The sequence below is a fragment of the Choloepus didactylus genome, chromosome X (assembly GCF_015220235.1).
Source record: "Choloepus didactylus isolate mChoDid1 chromosome X, mChoDid1.pri, whole genome shotgun sequence".
Taxonomy (NCBI): domain Eukaryota; kingdom Metazoa; phylum Chordata; class Mammalia; order Pilosa; family Megalonychidae; genus Choloepus; species Choloepus didactylus.
The window spans coordinates 112,267,142-112,288,982 of NC_051334.1; the positions used below are offsets into that span (position 1 = coordinate 112,267,142).

The 21,841-nt window shown below is 39.3% G+C and overlaps 2 protein-coding genes across 2 annotated transcripts in view; both read left to right on the plus strand.

Annotated features, from left to right (window-relative positions):
- Positions 1–21,841, plus strand: part of ARL13A (ADP ribosylation factor like GTPase 13A) — a 100,893-nt gene that overhangs the window by 48,959 nt on the left and 30,093 nt on the right. The window lies entirely within an intron of this gene.
- Positions 10,966–11,518, plus strand: LOC119523197 (ubiquitin-40S ribosomal protein S27a). Its single transcript, XM_037821998.1, has one exon. The coding sequence runs from the start codon at positions 11,009–11,011 to the stop codon at positions 11,477–11,479; it is 471 nt and encodes a 156-aa protein (XP_037677926.1). The 5' UTR covers positions 10,966–11,008; the 3' UTR covers positions 11,480–11,518.

Below are 21,841 nucleotides of genomic sequence, written 5' to 3' on the forward strand. Positions count from 1 at the left end.
CCAGGGAAATAAAAAGTATGTTAATGCAAAAATGTATACATGAAAATAATTTTAATTTTTAAAAGGTGTGTACATGAATGTTCATAGTAGCTGTTTTGTAACAGCCCTAAATCAGAAACACACAAATGTCCTTCAATGGTGAATGGTTAAACAAATTGCGGTATATCTATACCACAGAATACTATTCAGCAATAAAAAGCAACAAAGTATTAATACACACAACAACTTGAATATTACTCAAGGGTATTATGTTGAGAAAAGCCAAACTCAAAAAGTTATATACTGTACAAAAAAAAGAAAATTTAAAAAAAAACAAAAATTTATATACAGTACAATTCCATTTATATAACATTCTCAGATGACAAAATTATAGTGATACATAACAGATTAGTGGTTGCCAGTGTTTAGGGACATGGGGGGAGAGGGAGTGTCTGTGACTATAGGGTTAATAGGAGGGATCTTTGTGGTGATATAACAGTTTTGCCAGCCTGCCCTATAGATTTCAGAATCAAGACTTCAACATCATTGCCTCCCTAAGTTTCCAGCCTGGTGGACTGCTGGAATGCCCTATGGATTTCACACTTGCCAGCCCCCCAAATTCATGTGGGCCAATTCCTTGAAACAAGTTTATGTGTATATCCTATTGGTTCTGTTTCTCTGGAGAACCCTGATTGATACAGATTTTGGTACCAGAAGAGGGGTGTAAAGGAACAGAATCATCAATATGTTTTCTGAATTGGTTCTGGGGTTTCTGGAATTGATTCTCTAATCTGATTAGATTTAAAGGCACTAATGACTATTTCCAGTGGTACAGAGGGCATTGATAGTCCAAGGCATGATGTAGCAATAGATATGCAAAGTAGCATTGTATACTCATAAGAGGCAAGGTTCTGGTTGGCCATATATTTGATATCTTAGAATATTTTTGTGAAAATAACAAGTATAATGAGATTGGTTGGTTGCTCCTAACTACATTGGAGAAGGTAAAGGAAGAAAAGGATGAGTTCAGGGCTTTAAATTCCTACGTCAAGCATCACAAAAATGATCTCAAAGCTTCTATGTCTTCCCTGAAAGAAACCCTTATCTCCTGTAGCTGCAGAATGAGATTTCTGAAAACTAAACCCAGAGTCTCAATCAGTGAGTGACTGAATTACAATACAAATTCAATTTCTGAACTTGCAGGGTGCCTGCTGTTGACAGAGGACACTAATTAGGAAGGAATGGGTTCCTGAAAATTGGAATGTGGACATATGGGCAGATCCTGATGAAGCTGGGGACAATGACCCCCTAAATTCTGCTGAGTCTTCTTTGCCAGTAGAAGCAGGACTTCCACCTCTGAGAAGGTTAACACTCTTGCCTGAGAAACCTGAAATGGCCTCCCCTGAGGCAGCTCCTCCTCTGAGGACCTAGCCTGACCACCCCTCTTCGCTTCTAGATGCATAACTAGACTCAAGTTTGAGCAAGCCCTGAAAGGTGTGACTCATGAGAGGTGTGCTATACTGCAAAAGAACTGCATGATTTTTCCAATTTATACAGACAGGGATCCAAGGAATATGTGTGGGAATGGATATTAAGAGGGTGGGAAAATGGTGGAAGGAGCATAAAGTTGGATCAAGCCACATTTATTGATATGGTCCCATTAAGCAGAGATTCTGGATTCAATGTTGTAGTGAGAGGACTTAGAAAAAGCTCTAGTTTCTTTGATTGTTTGGCTAAACCATGGAAAAAAAGGTGCCCTACATTAAATAAAGTTGAAATGCCAGAAATGCCTTAGTATAATGTAGAAGAAGGCATCCAAAAACTTAGAGAAATTGGAATGTTAGGGTGGATTTATCATGTAGGACCTGCTCACACACCCCAGGAGTGTCCAGAGGACACACATTTCACATGACTATAAGGAGTAAATTTAAGGGGAGCCCAAGCATCCCTGGAGAGCTCTGTGGTCATTCTTCTCTGTAGGTAGGACTACTGCCACTGAACTGGGCCCTTAAATTCAATAGAGATAATTGGATCTCAGGGTAGCAGGGGCCAAGTGGAGGTACTTAATTGCCAGACACAGTGGGGGTGTGTTACATACAGGGCAACAGAGTCAAATGAGTAATCTGAACCATCTGACTCACAGAGAACAATAGTATTGGCTAGTTGATCATGGTGTCCCTAGAAGAGAAGTAGATGGGCAGTGCAGTAAATTCTTATGTGATCTCTATAAGCAGAAGTGTTCTAGGTTAAGTAAAGAGAAGTCTACCCTGAATCATCAAAACAGAGAGTCACAGACCCTCAAGCAATTCTCAGACTTGAGCCAGTTTACAGATCCAGAACCCTTTGAATGAAGGGGAGGCCAGGTCCCCTTGAGGAAAGACCCTGCTACATTGCCCAAAATTCATACTATTAATCTTTCTCCCAATCTTCCCCAGAGGGAAATATGGCCTTTTACCAGGGTGATTGTGCATTGTGGAAAAGGAAATGACCAAACATTTCAGGGATTACTGGATGCTGGCTCTAATTGCAGGAGACTCAAAATGTCATTGTGGCCCACTAGTCAGAGTATTGGCTTATTCAGTGCAGGTGATCAATGGAGTTTTAGCTCAGGTCTGTCTCACAGTGGGTCCAGAGAGTCCCAAAACCTATCCTGTAGTTATTTACCCAGTTCCAGAATGCAAAATTAGAATAGACACACAGCAACTGGCATAATCCCCACATTGGATTTTGACATGTGTAGAGAAGGCTATTATGAGAGGAAAGGCCAAGTGGAAGCCACTAGAACTGCCTCTGCCTAGGAAAATAGTAAACCAAAAGCAGTAGTGAATTTCTGGATGGTTTGCAGAGATTAGTACCACCATTAAGAATTGAAGGATGCAGGGGTGGTAATTCCCATCACATCCCCATTCAACTCACCTATCTGGCATGTGCAGAAAACAGCTGGATCTTGGAAAATGAAAGTTGATTATCATAAACTTAATCAGGTGGTTCCATTGTTTGAGCAAATTAACAAATCCCCTGGTAACTGGTATACAGCTACTGATCTGGCAAAGGTTTTTTTTTTTTTTTTTTTTTTTATTGATACCTGTTAGTAAACACCACTGAAAGCAGTTTACTTTCAGCTGGCAGTAAATCTTCACAGCTTTTCCTCAGAGGTATATCAAACTCTCCTGCCCTGTCATAATTTAGTCTCCAGAGACCCTGGTCACCTTTTTCTTCCAAAAGACATCACACTGGTCCATTGAATTCATGATATTAGGCTGACTGGACTTAGTGAGCAGGAAGTACCAACTACTGCAGACTTATTGGCAAAATATTTGCATATCAGAGTGTGGGAAGTAATTCCAACAAAATTTCAGGAGTCTTTCACCTCAGTGAAATTTCTAGGCATTCAGTGGTGTGGGGCCTGTCAAGACATCCCTTCTAAGGTGAAGGATAAGCTGTTGCATTTGGTTACTCCTATAACCAAAAAAGAGACACAATGCCTAGTTGGCCTCTTTGAATTTTGGAGGCAGCATATTACACATTTGGGTATACTACTTTGGCCCATTTACCAAGTGACCAGAAAAGCTGCTAGTTTTGAGTGGGGACCAGCACAAGAAAAGACTCTACAACAGGTGCAGGCTGCCATGCAAGCTGCTCTGCCACTTGGGCCATATGATCCTGGAGATCCAATGGTGCTAGAAGTGTCCATGACAGAGATGCTGTTTGGAGCCATTGGCAGGCCCCTATAGTAGAATTACAGCACAGGGCCTTAGGATTTAGGAGCAAAGCCCTGTCATCCTCTGCAGATAACTACTCTCCTTTTGAGAAACAGCTTTTGGCCTGCTACAGGGCCTTAGTAGAGACTGAATGCTTAACCATAGCCAACAAATTACCATGAGACCTCAGCTGCCCATCATAAACTGGGTGTTGTCTGAGCCACCAAGCCATAAAGTTAAGTGTACACAGCAGCACTCCATCATAAAATGGAAATGGTATATACGAGATAGAGCTCAAGCAACTCCTGAAGGCACAACTAAGTTACATGAGGAAGTGACCCAAATGCCCATGGCCCCCACTCCTGCCACATTACCTTCTCTTTCCCAGCCCACAGCTATGGCCTCATAGGGAGTTCCCTAGGATCAGCTGACAAGAAAGATAAAACTCAAGCCTGGTTTACAGATGGTTCTGCACATATGCAGGCACCACCCAAAAGTGGACAACTGCAGCACTACAGCCCCTTTGTGTCCATCCCTTAAGGACAGTGGTCAAGAGAAATCCTCCCAGTGGCATAACTTCAAGAAGTGCACCTGGTTGTTCATTTTGCTTGGAAGGAAAAATGGCTGGAGGTGCATTTGTATACCAGTTCATGGGCTCTGGCCAATGGTTTGACTGGATGGTCAGAGATTTAGAAGGAATATGATTGGAAAATTGGTGACAAAGGTATGGAGAAGTATGTGGACAGACCTCTCTGAATGGGCAAAAATAGTTAAGATATTTGTGTCCCATGTGAATGCTCACCACAGGGTGACTTCAGCAGAGGAAGATTTTAATAATCAAGTGGATTTCATTTTGTAGATACCAGTCAGCCTTTCCCCAGCCACTCCTGTCATTGCCCAGTGGGTTCATTTAAAAAGTGGCCATCATGGCAGGGATGGAGGTTATGCATGGGCTCAACAACATGGACTTCCACTCACCAAGGCCAACCTAGCTACAGCCACAGGTTGATTACACTGAACCACCTCCACCATGGGAGGGGCAGTGTTTTGTCCTTACTGGAATAGAAACTTACTCTGGATATGGATTTGCCTTCCCTGCAGACAATGCTTCTGCCAAAACTACCATCTGTAGACTTACAGAATTCCCTATCCACCAACATTGCTTCTGATCAAGGAACTCATTTCACAGCAAATGAAGTGCAGCAGTGGGTCCATACTCATAGAATTCATTGGTCTTCCCATGTTCCCCATCATCTTGAAGGAGCTAGATTGATAGAATAGTAGAATGGCCTTTTGAAGACTCAGTTATAGCACCAACTTGATGATGATACCTTGCAGGGCTGGGGCAGTGTTCTCCAGGAGGCTGTATATGGTCTAAATCAGCATCCAATATATGTTGCTATTTCTTCCATAGCAGGATTCATGGGTCCAGTTATCAAGGGGAGGAAAATGGGACTAGCACCTATCACTATTACCCTAATGATCCACTAGAAAAAATTTTGTACTCTGCTGGTCTAGAGGTCTTAATTCCAAAGGGAATGCTTTCACCTGGAGATGCAACAATGATTCCATTATACTGGAAGTTAAGACTGCCACTTTGGGCTCCAGATGCCTCTGAATCAGCAGGCAAAGAGAGTTACTGTACTGACTGTGGTGACTGGTCCTGTTTACTGGGAGGAAATTGGACAGATATTACACAATGGAGGTAATGAAGAGTACGTCTGGAATGTAGGAGATCCCTTAGGGCATTCCTTAGTATTACCATAGCCTGTGATTAAAGTCAATGGAAAACAACAACAACCCAATTCACACAGGATTACTAATGGCCAGACCCATCAGGAATGAAGGTTTGGGTCATTCCTCCAGGCAAAGAACCATGACAAGCTGAGATGCTTTGTAAGGGCAACGGGGATATGGAATGGGTAGCAGAAGAAGATAGTTATAAATTCAAGCTGTGATAACATGACCAATTGCAGAAAGGAATATAATTATTGAGTATTTCATATAACATATTTTTATTTTCCTCCCTTCCTTATTCCCTTATCATATAACATAAGATGTATCAATAACAGTTAACTTTACACCACAGTATTTAACTTCAGGATATCAAGAAGAGTGAGCATCACCCAAGGACTTTGCACCCTCTTTTGAGGAAAGTGTTAGTACATTTTTGGTTGTACAAAGGATAGCTATACTATGTTAGACAGTAGTATAATTTTGTTATTGTCCTTATTTAGAGATTGAGTATGGTTTAAAGAGATGATGTATGGGTGCCAAGTTGACAAGGGATGAACGCTGATGGTCAGTCTAGGCTATAGTATAAGGCTATAGAACCTAGTTAGTTGATCAAATATAATCTAGGTGTTTCTGTGAAGGTATTTCATAGATGTGGTTAACATCTACAATCACATTCCTTCAAGTAAAGGAGATTGCCCTTGGTAGTGTGGGTGGGCCTTATCTAATAAGTTGAAGATTTTAAGAGCAAAAACAAGTTTCCCAGAGAAGACGTAATTCTTCCTCAAGACTAAAGCATAAAATCTTGTTGGAGTTTCCAGCCTGACAGCCCGCTTACAGATTTTTGACATGCCAGCCCCCATATCTGTGTGAACCAAATTCTTAAAATAAATCCAGCAAAATCAGTCTCTCTGGTGATGGTTGCACAATATAGTGAATGTAATTAATACAAATGTATTGTATACTTGAAAGTGGTTAAAATGGGAAATTTTGAGTTGTACATATGTTACTACAATAAAAAGTTAAAATATCAACCACCATATATATATATCCCCTATTGGTTCTGTCTCTCTGAAGACCCCTGACTGATACAGTACCCCAATTTATCTTAACCAATTGGTAACAAGTAAATGATCACAATTATTACTAACATATTACCTAGAGGAGATTTAATCATTGTGAGGCCTGATTCAGTCACATATCTTCATTCTTCTTCAGCCTGAACTTTTCCTCCATACTACCAAGCAGGTGCCAAAAAAAGCAACATGAATTCAGGGTCATACACATAGGAAGCAAACAATTAAATCAAGATAGAAAAAAGGTACAGTAAATACTCTTCCTCCTAACACATTTCTGGGAATGACAGAAAAAAAAGTAAGAAGGAACAGGCTAGTATCAAGTGTGTTACTTCCTTTGGGGAAGTAAGTACAGGATCCAAACACAGGAAGCCAAGCACAGGATCTTGGCTATAGAGAGATCTCTTTAGTTACAAAGTATGAGAGTTCCCTTTGGATGGAAAGTATGGGGAAAATAAGGGGAAATACAACATCGAGTGGGTCATAAATCAGTTTATGTATTTAGGAAACCATTTGGCTGACATATTAAATGTCTGTAAAGGGCCTCACTCAGCTAAAGATAGGGTAAACATAAAGTTTATCATGCAAACCAGGACGCTTTTGACAGTGACAGAGGGCACTGTTAATTAATCTGGGAAGGGGGTTGGCAACTTTTTCTGTAAAGGGCCAGAAAGTGAATATTTTAGATTTGCAGGCCATCTATGGTCTCTGTTGCATATTCCTGTTCTTTTTTTTAACCCTTTACAAAGGTAAAAATCATTATTAGCCCAGGGGCCACAAAAAACCAGGCCAAGGGCCAAATTTGGTCATTGGTTTGTCTGACCCATGCTCTTGGACAACAGACTTTTTTTCTTGGAAAACAGGTACATATAGTTGTCCTAGCTAAAAGTCTTAAGGAATTGTTCCCAGGACTAAGAGGATCTATTCTCTAATCCAGTTAAAAATCTGGCACAAAGAATAAGTATGTGTATTACAAATGTATCAAACAACCTTACTGAAGGGGGATGGGGAAAATGTGCTGAACTAAGTAACTCTGGAAATGAGTGGAGTCTGTAAGACTAAAGGCAAAAGAAATTATACATAGCTTTGTACTCTAGTTGATAAAGTTGTATATGGGTTAACAATTCTGATACTGGTATACATTATACAAGAAATGAGCAATTAAGTAAATTAATGGTGAGAGCCAGGTTTCTCACTATTAGAGTGAAAGGCTATATCCAAAGCAAGGGGAGGGTAGAATGAACCATGTAGTAATGGATTAAAGTTGGAGACATCAGTTATGAATCCACATTTAATCAATATAATACACATGGTTACATAAATATTTATAGATGTGTATATACAGTGGTTAGTATATATACATATATTTCCTTGCTCTGTTAGCTGAGAGGGTCTAGAAGCAATAACATCCCAGTAGCAATGAGCATACCTAGCACCAAGATATTGGTTCCTAAGACAATTCTCCAATGATAGTAACCAGGGCTCCTTGGAGAAATGACTGATTGTAGGAGTAGGGCAGGAAATACAGAAGATGAGCCTGGAACTTCCAGTAGTCACAAAAAGTAAGGAAGTGCTCAAAAAAAAAAAAAAAAAGAGGTGGATATGTCAAAGGGATACAGGAACCAATTGAAAGAGGTCACAGTGGGCAAAGCTGGAACAATTCAAGCAAATAAATATAGGTATAACTTGTTTTATTGTACTACACTTTATTGTACTTCACAAATATTGTGTTTTTTTTTTTTTTTTTACAAATTGAAGGTTTGTGGCCACTCTACATAGCAAGTCAATCCACGCCATTTTTCAAGAAACGTGCTCACTTCATGTCTCTATGAAACACTGTGGTAATTCTCACAATATTTCAAACTTTTTCATTATTATTATAGCAGCTATGGTAAACTGTGATCGGTGATCTTTGATGTTACCATTATAATTGTTTTGAGGAGCCACAAACTGCACCCATATAAGATGTTGAACTTAATGAGTAAATGTGTGTGTTTTCACTGCTCCAAAGACCAGACTTTCCCCATCTTGCTCTCTCTCCTTAGGCCTCCTTATTCCCTGAGATGCAACAATATTGAAATTAGGCAATTTAATAACCCTACACTGGCCTCTTAAGTGTTCAAGTGAAAGGAAGAGTCACATGGCTCTCACTTTAAATCAAAAGCTAAAAACGATTAAGCTTAGTGAGGAAGGCATGTCAAATGCTGAGATAGGCAAAAGCTAGGCCTCTTGTGGCAGTTAGCCAAGTTGTGAATGTAAAGGAAAAGTTCCTGATGGAAATTAAAAGTGCTACTCCAAGATGTCCAGGGAAGATGGTGGACTAGGGGGCTGCAGTACTCAATTCTCCACCCAAAACAGCTAGTGGACAGGCAGAAACTGTCTGAAACAAGTGTTCTGGGGCTCTGGAGTCCAGGGAGTACTCTACAGCATCCAGGGAAGAGCAGGATGAAGAAGCTCAGACACTGAGGTAAAACATTGTGAGTAAATTGCTCAGGGGCAACTGCCAGCACCCATATACCACTCTTGAGGATAGCCAACTGGGGTCTGTTTCCTAGCTGATTCCTGTGGACTGAGAAGGAAGTGGAAGCTAACTTCTACAAGAACAGGGTGGAGAAAGGTTGAGTAGTAATCAAGGGTGAGTTTACATTGCCAGGTCCTGGCTCTGAGTTGCTCTTTAAGCCCTCCCTGGACAGGGACGGCTGCACCATTGTTTCAACCCTGCCACTGAGGGAAGCAAAGGCAGTGGAGTTTCAGAGAAGTAGGGCATGCATAAGGCTGAGGGGAAAAGTTTGCTGAAGAGTGCCATTTACTTCACAGGACAGGAAACGGTCACTTCGGGGAGTCATTGAAAAGGCTTTTTGGCATCTTTCCTGAAATTCTTCCAAGGGATCTTTGGAACTGGTCTGTGCCCCCTTCATGGATCCTTGGCACTGTTTTGGCTGGGAAATATTGACTTGGAAAAGTCCTCTCTGGGCTAAAACTCTTCCCAGACTTTGTCTTCCAGGCAAAAACAGAGGCAATGAAAGGAGAGTAAAAAAAATTATAGAGGCAAAACAAAAACAAACAGAACAGATCAAGATTCCCAGAGAAGGAACAGAGGAAAGGAAGCTTTCCTCTGAGAGTGAAACAATGGCACAAATAGTGCAATCTTAAAAACTGTACTGCATACCCAGGGCAAGAATCAGATGAAGAAGAGCTGAAAAAATCTGATCATTTAAACATGGGCAATTCTAAAGGTCTAGAGTAAGTTGAACTGAGAATCAAAGAAGAGCCTGCACACAAAGCCAATAAACAAAAAGCCCTAGGCAAGACAGAGAAGCTAACCTTCAGAGTAAACCCATCAAGATAATCAGATGCCTAGACATCGGAAAAAAATTCCGAGCTATACTAAGAAACAGGAATATATGGCCTAAAGAAACAAATTAAAACTTCAGAGGAGACACAGAATTTGGACCAACTAATCAGAGATGTTCAAACAAATCACCTTAATCAATTCAAGGACATTAAGGAAAATATGGCTAAAGAGATAAAGGATATTAAGAAGACACTATGTGAACATAAAGAATATTGTAAATAATGAATAGAAAAAATAACAGAACTTATGGGAAGAAGGGCACAATAGAAGAGATTACAAACACACTAGAGGCACACAACAGCAGATTTGAAAAAGCAGAAGAAAGAATAAGTGAACTAGAAGAGAGGAAACTCAAAATCTCACGAACATAAGAATAGATAGGAAAAGAATTGAAAAAACTGAGCAGGGTCTCAGGGAATTAAGTGATAGCATGAAACACAAAAATATTTGCATCATGGGCATCCCACAAGGAAAAAATAAGGGAAAAGAGGGCAGAAAGAATATTTGAGGAAATAATGGCCAAAAATTGTCCAACTCTTATGAAAGACATAAATAGCATGTCCAAAAGTGCAAAGTACTCCAAATAGAATAAATCCTAATAGACCTACATGAAGACACATACCAACAGAATGTCAAATGCCAAAGATAAAGAGAGAATCCTGAAAGCAGTAAGAGAAAAATTATTCAACACATACAAGGGAACCATAATAAGACTAAGTGCTGATTTCTCATCAGATACCATGGAGGTAAGAAGGGTCTGAAACAGAAAAACTGCCAGCAAAGAATTCTTTATCCAGCAAAACTGTCCTTCAAAAATGAGGAAGAGTTTAAAATACTCACAAACAAAAACTGAGTTTGCCAACAAGAGACCAACTATATAAGAAATAATAAGGGAGTTCTGCATGCTGAAAAAAAGATAGGAGAGAGAGGCTTGGAGTAGAGTATAGAAAGGAAGATTATCAGTAAGGGTAAAAAGAGAGACAAAAATAAGACATGACATATAAAAAACAAAGGATAAAATGGTTGAAGTAAGTACTGCCTTTAGAGTAATAACACTGAATGTTATTGGATTAAACTCCCAATCAAAAGACACAGATTGGCAGAATGGATAAAAAAGTATGCTCTCTTTCCGATCCGCCATCTGTGGTGGAGCCGCCACCAAGATGCAGATTTTCGTAAAAACCCTGACGGGAAAGACCATCACTCTTGAGGTTGAACCCTCGGATACAATAGAAAATGTGAAAGCCAAGATCCAGGATAAGGAAGGAATTCCTCCTGATCAGCAGAGACTGATCTTCGCTGGCAAGCAACTGGAAGATGGACGTACTTTGTCTGACTACAACATTCAAAAGGAGTCCACTCTTCATCTTGTGTTGAGACTTCGTGGTGGTGCTAAGAAAAGGAAGAAGAAGTCTTACACTACTCCCAAGAAGAATAAGCATAAGAGAAAGAAGGTTAAGCTGGCTGTCCTGAAATACTATAAGGTGGATGAGAATGGCAAAATTAGTCGCCTTCGTCGGGAGTGCCCTTCAGATGAATGTGGTGCTGGAGTTTTTATGGCCAGCCACTTTGACAGACATTACTGTGGCAAGTGTTGTCTGACTTACTGCTTCAACAAACCAGAAGACAAGTAATTATGTGTGGATTAATAAAAAACATGAACTAACATTTAATTGTTGAATTTTATTCCAATAATTTAGTTTTTAAGCATCAAATTGATGTTCACATTTGATAATGTTTCCATGATGTGCTATTACTATTATGTGAGTGTTGATTTCTAAATAGCTAATGTACAATGTTTGTATTTCTGTCAATTTCTCAACCTCAAGGCTGTTAACATTTTGGGCCAGGCAATCTTTGTTGCAGAGTGCTGTCCCATGCATTGTAGAATGATTGGCAACATCCCTAGCCTTCTGTATTAGATGGTAGTAGCACCCCTTAGTTAAGACAACTGAAAATCTCTATAAACATTGCCTAATATCCTTAGGGTGGGGGGGGGTACCCACGGATAAGAACCACTGATGTGTAAATATGATTAACATATGTAGAATTCTTCTGAATTGTGTGACCTTACATAAAAGAGGCTACAACTTATCTCTTGTTTTATACACAGGAAATTTTAAAGCTAAGCTTTTAGTTGCTCATTTAAAAATGCATTTAAATTAAATGCGTTTTTTTTTTTTTTAATCATCATTTTATTGAGATATATTCACATACCACGCAGTCATACAAAACAAATTGTACTTTCGATTGTTTACGGTACCATTACATAGTTGTACATTCATCACCTAAATCAATCCCTGACACCTTCATTAGCACACACACAAAAATAACAAGAATAATAATTAGAGTGAAAAAAGAGCAATTGAAGTAAAAAAGAACACTAGGTACCTCTGTCTGTTTGTTTGCTTCCCCTACTTTTCTACACATCGATCCATAAACTAGACAAAGTGGAGTTTGGTCCTTATGGCATTCCCAATCCCACTGTCACCCCTCATAAGCTACATTTTTATACAACTGTCTTCGAGATTCATGGGTTCTGGGTTGTAGTTTAATAGTTTCAGGTATCCACCACCAGCTACCCCAATTCTTTAGAACCTAAAAAAGGTTGTCTAAAGTGTGCGTAAGAGTGCCCACCAGAGTGATCTCTCGGCTCGTTTTGGAATCTCTCTGCCACTGAAGCTTATTTCATTTCCTTTCACATCCCCCTTTTGGTCAAGAAGATGTTCTCCATCCCACGATGCCGGGTCTACATTCCTCCCCGGGAGTCATATTCCACGTTGCCAGGGAGATTCACTTCCCTGGGTGTCTGATCCCACGTAGGGGGGAGGGCAGTGATTTCACCTTTCAAGTTGGCTTAGCCAGAGAGAGAGGGCCACATCTGAAAATGCGTTTATTTTTAAGGAAGCACACCCTGCTGTTCAATATTGAGCTGAACTCTTAGGAATTTAAACTTTAATTGTAATCCCTGTAAAGAAAGGATTGCCCATTGATAGTATTGGCAGGTACTATAGTTTGCCCATGGAGCTCAATGGTTCTCTTTAACTAAAGCATAACATAAAGGATGTTCACAGTTTCTTTTTACCACTTGCTTTTCTTCAGGATTTCTAGTTGGAGGCATCCTTAAATATTAAGGTTTCCTGTTCTCTTGCTGTAATGCATATGTGTTCTTAGAATAATCTTAACTACTTTTTGACCAGTAAGGGCATATTTTGGTGTATTCTTACCTTCAATAAAGCAAAAATTAGTTGTTCTACAATGAAAAAAAAAAAAAAAGTATGCTCTATCTATATGCTGTCTAAAAGAGGCTCACCTTAGACCAAAGGACACAAATAGGTTGAAGGTTAAAGGTTAGAAAAAGATATTCCATGTAAACAGTAACCAAAAAGAGTTGGTGTAGCTATACTAATATTGTATAAAATAGACTTTAAATGTGAAGCTGTTGTAAGAGACAAAGACGGATATTATATATTAATAAAAGGGCAATGCACCAAGAAAAAACAACAATCATAAATATCTATGCATACTTATAAACAGGGTGTCCCAAAATACATGAGGCAAACACTGGCAACACTGAAGGGATAAATGGATGTCTCTACAATAATATTTGGAGACTTCAGTAAACAACTCTAATCAATAGATAAAACAACTAGATAGATTACTAAGGAAACAGAGAACTTGAACAATATGACAAAAGAACTAGAACTAACAGACATATACAGAACACTGTACCCCAAAACAGCAGAATATGCATTCATCTCAATTGCTCATGGTTAGACCACATGTTGGGTCACAAAACAAGTCTCAATAAATTTTAAAAGATTTAAAACATACAAAGCACTTTCTCTGATCATAAAGGAATAAAGCTGGAAATAAAAAATAGGTGGAGAACTGGAAAATTCACAAATATATGGAAGTTAAACAACACACTTTTAAATAATCAGTGGGTCAAAAAACAAATGGCAAAGCAAACCAGTAAATATTTCAAAACAAATGAAAATGAGAACACAACATATCCAACCTTATGGGAGACAGTGAAGGCAATGCTGAGAGAGAAATTTATAGCCCTAAATGACTACATTAAAAAGGAAAAAAGAGCTAAAATCCAAGACCTACTGCACACCTGGAGGAACTAGGAAAAGAACAGCAAACTACTCCCAAAGCAAGCAGGAGGAAAGAAATAACAACAATTAGAGTAGATATAAATGAAATTAAGATAAAAAGATAGAGAGAAGTAACAAAACAAAACATTGGTTCTTTGAGAGGATTAATAAAATTGGCAAACCCTTAACTGGGCTGAGAAAGAAAAAAATAGAGAATATGTAACTAAATAAAATAAAAAATGAGAGAAGGGAAAGTACTACTGACACTAAAGAAATAAAAAAGATAATAAAAGGATACTATGAACAAGTGTATGTTAACAAATTAGACAACTTTCTAGAAGAAATAGAAATAGAGGGCCTCAACAGACCAGTTACAATTAAAGACATTGAATCAGTCATCAAAAACCTCCCAGCAAAGAACCCAGGACTAGATGGTTTCACAGGTGAATTCTACCAATCATTCCAAGAAGAATTAAGTCCAAGCCTGTTGAAACTCTTCCAAAAAATTGAAGAGGAGGGAACACAACCTAACTCATTCTATGAAGCCAACATCATCCTAATACCAAAGCCTGATAACATACTACAAGAAATGAAAATTACAGACCAATGTCTCTAACGAATATAGACAAAAAATCCTCAACAAAATACTTGCAAATTGAATCCAACAATATATTAAAAGAATAATACCCCAGATCAAATGGGTTTTATCCCAGGTATGCAAGAGTAGTTCAACAGAAGAAAATCAATTAATGTAATACACCACATTAACAAATTAAAGGGGAAAAAAACCACATGATCATCTCAATAGCTGCAGAAAAGTCATTTGACAAAATCCAGCTTCCTTTCTTGATTAAAACACTTTAAAAGGTAGGAATTGAAAGAAACTTCCACAACATGATAAAGGGTGTATATGAAAACCCACAGTTAACATCATATTCAATGGCAAGAGACTGAAAGCTTTCCTTCTAAGATCTGGAAAAAGACAAGGATGCCACTGTCACCACTGTTAGTCAACATTGTGCTAGAAGTTCTAGCTAGAGCAGTTAGGCGAGAAAAAGAAATAAAAGGCATCCAAATTTGAAAGGAAGGAAGAAGTAAAACTTTTTGACATGATCCTATATATAGAAAGTCCTGAAAAATCTACAGCAATGTTATTAGAGCTAATAAAAGAATTCAGCAAAGTGGTGGGATGCAAGATCAAGGCGCAAAAATCAGTAGTGTTTCTATACACTAGTAATGAGCAATCTGAGGAGGAAATCAAGCGTAAAATTCCATTTACAATAGCAACTAAAAGAATCAAATATCTAGGGATAAAATTAACCAAGGATACAAAGGACTTGTATGCAGAAAACTACAAAATACTGCTAAAAGAAATCAAAGAAGACTTAAGTAAATGAAAAGACATTCTGTGTTCATGGATTGGAGGACTAAATATCATTAAGATGTCAATTCTATGCAAATTGATTTACAGGTTCAACGCAATTCCAATAAAAATTCCAACAGCCTACTTTGCAGAAGTGGAAAAGCCAATTGTCAAATTTATTTGGAAGGGTAAGGGGCCCCAAATAGCCAAAAACATCTTGAAAAAGAACTAAGTTGGAGGACTCACACTTCCTGCCTTTAAAGCACATTACAAAGCTACAGTGGATCAAAACAATGCTACAGGCATAAAGATAGATAAATTGACCAATGGTATGAAATTGATAGTTCAGAAATAGACCCTCACATCTATGGACAATTGATATTTGACAAGGCTACCAAGTCCACTCAATTAGGACAGAATAGTCTTTTAAACAAATGGTACTGGGAAACTGGATATCCATAAGCAAATGAATGAAAGAGGACCCCTATCTCATACCTTATACAAAAATTAACTCAAAATGGATCAAAGACCTAAATATAAGAACTAGGATCATACAACTCCTGGAGAAAAACACAGGAAAGCATCTTCATGGTTTTGTGGTAGGCAATGGTTTCTAAGACTTGATACCCTAAGCATAAAGAATGAGAGAAAATATAGATAAATGGGACCACCTCAAAATTAAAAACTTTTGTGCTTCAAAGGACTTTGTCAAGAAAGTGAAAAGGCAATGGGAGAAAATATTTGGAAACCACATATCTGATAAGGGTTTCATATCCATAATATATCAAGAATGCCTACAACTCAACAATAAAAAGAAAAACAACCCAATTAGAGAATGGGCAAAAGACTTGAATAGACATTTCTCCAAAGAGGAAATACAAATGGCTAAAAGCACATGAAAAGATGCTCAACATCACTAGCTATTAGGAAAATGCAAATCAAAACCATACTGAGATATCATTTCACACCTACTAGAATGGCCACTATTAAAAAAAAAAAAAACAGAAAATTACAAGTGTTGGAGAGGATATAAAGAAATAGGAACACTTATTCACTGCTGGTGGGAATGTTAAATGGTGCAGCTGCTGTGAAAGACAGTTTGGAGGTTTCTCTGGAAGTTAAGTATAGAATTGCCATATGATCCAGCAAGCGTGCTGCTAGGTACATACCCAGAAGAACTGAAAGCAGGGATCTGAACAGACATTTACACCCTGATGTTCATGCAGCATTATTCACAATTGCCAAAAGATGGAAGCAACCCAAGTGTCCATCAACCAATGAATGGATAAACAAAATGTGGTATATACATATGATGGAATATTATTCAGCTCTAAGAAGGAATGAAATCCTGATGCATGCAACAACATGGATGAACCTTGAGGACATTATGTTGAGTGAAATAAGCCAGACACACAAAAGGACAAATATTGTATGGTCTCACTAATATAAATTAAATATAAGATGCAAACTCATAGAGTTAAAATCTAGAATATAGGTTACCAGGAGATAGAATGAGGGTAGAGAAAGGGGGGCTAATGCTTAATTTGTGCAGAATTTCTATTTAGGTTGATTGAAAATGTTTGGAAAAGGACAGTGGTGATGCTAGCACATTATTGTGAGTGTAAATAACAGCGCTGAATTATGTCTTTAAGTGGGTTGAAAGGGAAATTTTTTGATTGTGTATGTTACTAGAAGGAAAGTTAGAAGGTAAAACATGGGACAGTTTTACCATAACACAGTGAACCCTGTTGTGGACAATGGACTGTGGTTAATAGTACAAATATAAGAAGGCTCTTTCATGAATTGTAACTAATGTATGACACTATTTCAAGGTGTTAATAAGGTGGCATATAGAAAAAAATACACCTATGTAAACTATGGACTATAGTTAACAGTAATATTTTAATATTTCTTCCACAATTGTAACAAAGTTAGCACACTAATGAGATTGTCAATAAAAGGGAAGTATATGGGAACATTGTATTTTTTACATGACTTTTCTGTAAACTTTCAACTTCTCTAATTTAAAAAAATATTAACTATAATTAAAAAAGTATTATGCTAAGTCAAAGAAACCAGACACAAAATACTGCATATTGTATGATTACATTTATATGAAATGTAAATGTAAATAAATTTACAGAGACAGAATTAGATTAGTGGTTATGTAGGGCTGGGGAAGAATAGAGGGATCAAGAGGTGACTGCTAAGTGGTATAGGGTTTTTCTTTTTGGAGTAATGAAAATGTTCTAAAATTGATTATGGTTATGAATGCACAACTCTAGGATTATACTAAAAGCCATGTGTACATTGGATGGACAGTATGGTATTTGAATATATCTCAATAAAACTGATTTTAAAATTTTCATTTGATATCAGGAGGCAGTAAAATATGCATAGTACATTATATTAAAGAGAAAAGTACCCTTCAATTAGTATCTGATGTGCACTTTGCAATAGCAGCTATTAGCTATCTTTAAAACTCCTAGACATGATTTGATTCAATTTTATTACTGTTATATCATTTTACTTTACATATAGGGTTAGAGATTACAGGTCTTCCATTGCTTACTATGAAATATTTAAAAAAGAATGTTTTATTTATTAGCATAAATAGACACAGCAGATTATTGGGTGATTAAAGTGATGATACAGCTGCCATACTTGTCAGAAACATAGTTCTAATAGAAAGGTGAGTCAGTCTCTGGGTGATGTATGCATAAGCAAACTGGCTCTGAAAGCAGGACACTGCCCACTTAAAAGAAACGTTATAGATTTCTATTGTACATTATCAAAAACTAACAACAAACACAGAGTTATTTCTCAACTGTAAGCTTACTTCTTATCTGCCATGAGCCCCTGAATCTCTTTTGCATTCCTAACATCCCAAATCAACAAGACAGTATGATATTTAATGTTACGAATCTATGTGGGAAACATAATATTTTTGTAAGACGTAAAATGAGAAGAGAATTCAATGAGAGAGCAAAGGAAGAAAGAAACTGGTTATTTAAGGAATGACAGTCGTGTGCCAGGAACTGTGCTATGTATTTCACAAATGCTATCAGGTGAACTCATTTAGTCCTATATAAAGTTGCAAAGTAAATGAAGAAATAAATTTATTTTTAAATTTTGATGTGCAAAAAAAAGTGCTACTCCAGGAACACATAAGAAAGTGAAACAGCCTTATTGCTGATATGGAGACGTTTGTGTGGTCTGAATAGAAAATCAAACAAGCCACAACATTCCTTCAAACCAAAGCCTAGTCCAGAGCTAACGCTTAATCCAGAGTAAGGCCTGTCCTAGTTTGCTAATGCTGCAGAATGCAAAACACCAGAGATGGACAGGCTTTTATAAAATGGGGGTTTATTTCGCTACACAGTTACAGTCTTAAGGCCACAAAGTGTCCAAGGCAACACATCAGCAACCAGGCACCTTCACCAGAGGATGGCCAATGGCGTCCGGAAAACCTCTGCTAGCTGGGAAGGCAGCCGGCGTCTGCTCCAAAGCTCCGGCCTCAAAACGGCTTTCTCCCAGGACGCTCCTCTCTAGCAAGCTCGCTCCTCTTCAAAACATCACTCCCAGCTGCACTCCGTTTGTTTCCTCTCTGAGTCAGCTCATTTATATAGCTCCACCGATCAAGGCCCACCCCAAATGGGCGGGGCCACGCCTCCATGGGAACATCTCATCAAAATCATCTCCCACAGCTGGGTGGGGCACATTCCAAGCAAATCCAACCAGCACCAAAAACGTCTGTCCCACAAAACTACAAAGACAATGGCATTTGGGGGACACAATACATTCAAACTGGCACATTCCACCCCCTGGAACCCAAAATGACATTATCTTTCCAAATACAAAATACATTCATTTCATCACAATATCACAAAAACTTAAATCATTTCAGTAACAAAAGTTAAGTACAAGATCCCATCAAAATCAATTATAGGCATGGCCAGTCCTAAGGCATAATTTTTCTTTAGCTGTGGATCTGTGAACTTAGAACAAGTTATGTGCTCCCAATATACAAAGGAGAGACATTCATAGGATAAACATTTCCATTGCCATAAGGAGAAACAGTAAGGAAAACAGGGTTAACAGGAGCAAAACAGTTCCTAAAACCCGCAGGACAAACTCCATTAGATTTCAAAGTCCGAGAGTCATTTACAGAATAATGTTGCATCCTTGGGGCTTGAGAGAGCGGGAGCCTAACCCTTCCCAAGGGCCTCCTTGGCAGCCCTTTTCTCTCCAAATGCTTGGGTGAGTGCTCCAACATATCCACACATTGGGGAGACCACCTTCTCGGCGCCACCCTCCTCAAACATCGGGGCAGCTCCCGGATTCCCTTCCATCTCCGGGGCACATGCTCAACCCCTTCAGAACAGTGTGGTGGCAGCCAGGCTCTCCCCAGTTCCCTGGGAATGTGCTCAACCCTCTTTGGGACCTCGGGTGGCAAAACTCTTCCAGAGCATCGAGGTGGAATGCCCACCCTCGACCTCCAGGGCAAACTCACCCTTTCCATGCGTGTGGGCTGCTCCGCTCTCCCAGCCCAAGGCCTCTTGACTCTAGACCTCAACCTCCATGGCTCTGTCTTTGAAGAAATTTTTCCTTCAATTTGTTCCTTGTCTGTCTCCTCCAGTCCAGACCGGCAATGGCTCTGTCTATAAAGATCTCGCAAAAATTCTGTTGGCTTTGCATGGAGCATACAGGGGTCAAAGCCATCAGACAATAGGACTTTCCACAAATCCTTTCTGGATAATTCCATCTCCAATCTTGGCTTGTACTGAAATAGTGGCTGGGTTCCATGTTTGGTAACATCCTCACATTGGGCTGTAGCTTCTGGGATTCCACCCCCTGGAAGCTCGTAATTTTCCAAGCCATCAGCTTCTGGTTTCTTTGAACCCAAGAGTTCAGTTCTAAGTTTATCTCTCTCTGCTTGCATTTTACTATAAGCTGCAAGAAGAAGCCAGGGTATCTCCTCCACATGTAGTCTGGAGATCTCTGCAGCTAAGTATTCCAGGTTGTCACTTTCAAATTCTTCCTTCCATCTGACACGAGGATTCAATTTTGCCAAATTCTGTGCCACTTTAAAACAAGGATCGCCTTTCTTCCAGTTTGCAACAACACATTGATCATCTCTGTTCAAGGCCTCGTCAGAAGTATCTTTAGAGTCCATATTTCCACAAACAGTCTCTTTAAAGCAGTTTTGGCCTTTTCTATCAAGCTCCTCACAACTCTTCCAGAAACTCCCCATTATCCATTTAAAAAGCCGTTCCAACATGTTTGGTATTTGCAAACTCAGCAGCAAAAGCACCCACTTCTCTCGGTACCAAAATCTGTCTTAGTTTGCTAATGCTGCAGAATGCAAAACACCAGAGATGGACAGGCTTTTATAAAACGGGGGTTTATTTCACTACACAGTTACAGTCTTAAGGCCACAAAGCGTCCAAGGTAACACCTCAGCAATCGGGTACCTTCACTGGAGGATGGCCAACGGCGTCCGGAAAACCTCTGCTAGCTGGGAAGGCAGCTGGCGTCTGCTCCAAAGCTCCGGCCTCAAAACGGCTTTCTCCCAGGGCATTCCTCTCTAGCAAGCTTGCTCCTCCTCAAAACGCCACTCCCAGCTGCACTCCGTTTGTTTCCTCTGAGTCAGCTCATTTATATAGCTCCACCGATCAAGGCCCACCCCAAATGGGCGGGGCCATGCCTCCATGGGAACATCTCATCAAAATCATCTCCCACAGCTGGGTGGGGCACACTCCAAGCAAATCCAACCAGCACCAAAAACATCTGTCCCACAAAACTACAAAGACAATGGCATTTGGGGGACACAATACATTCAAACTGGCACAAGGCCCTAACTGTATTCAACACTATGAAGGCTGAGAGAGGAGAGGAAGCTGCAGAAGAAAAGTTGGAAGCTAGCAAATCTTGGTTCATGGGGCTTGTTCTAGTTTGCTAATGCTGCCAGAATGCAAAACACCAGAAATGGATTGGCTTTTATAAAGGGGGTTTATTTGGTCACAAAGTTAGTCTTAAGGCCATAAAGTGTCAAAGGTAAGTCATCAACAATCGGGTACCTTCACTGGAGGATGGCCAATGGTGTCTGGAAAACCTCTGTTAGCTGGGAAGTCACGTGCCTGGCATCTGCTCCAGAGTTCTGGTTTCAAAATGGCTTTCTCCCAGGACATTCCTCTCTAGGCTGCAGTTTCTCTCCAAAATGTCACTCTTAGTTGCTCTTGGGGTGTTTGTCCTCTCTTAGCTTCTCTGGAGCAAAAGTCTCAAAGGCCATCTCCAAAATGTCTCTGTAAACTGTAGTTCCTCTCTCAGCTCCTGTGCATTCTTCAAAGTGTCCCTCTTGGCTCGCTCTTTCTCTCTGAGCTTATATAGTGCTCCAGTAAACTAATCAAGGCCCGTGCTGAATGGACGGGGCCACACCTCCATAGTAATTATCCAATGAAAGATCTCACCCTCAGTTGAGTGATCACATCTCCACGGAAGCAGCCAATCAAAAGCCTCCAACCCAATCA

Bases quoted from the DNA above. Each gene is read 5' to 3' on its own strand.
- LOC119523197 (XM_037821998.1), top strand. From the start codon at position 11,009: ATGCAGATTTTCGTAAAAACCCTGACGGGAAAGACCATCACTCTTGAG.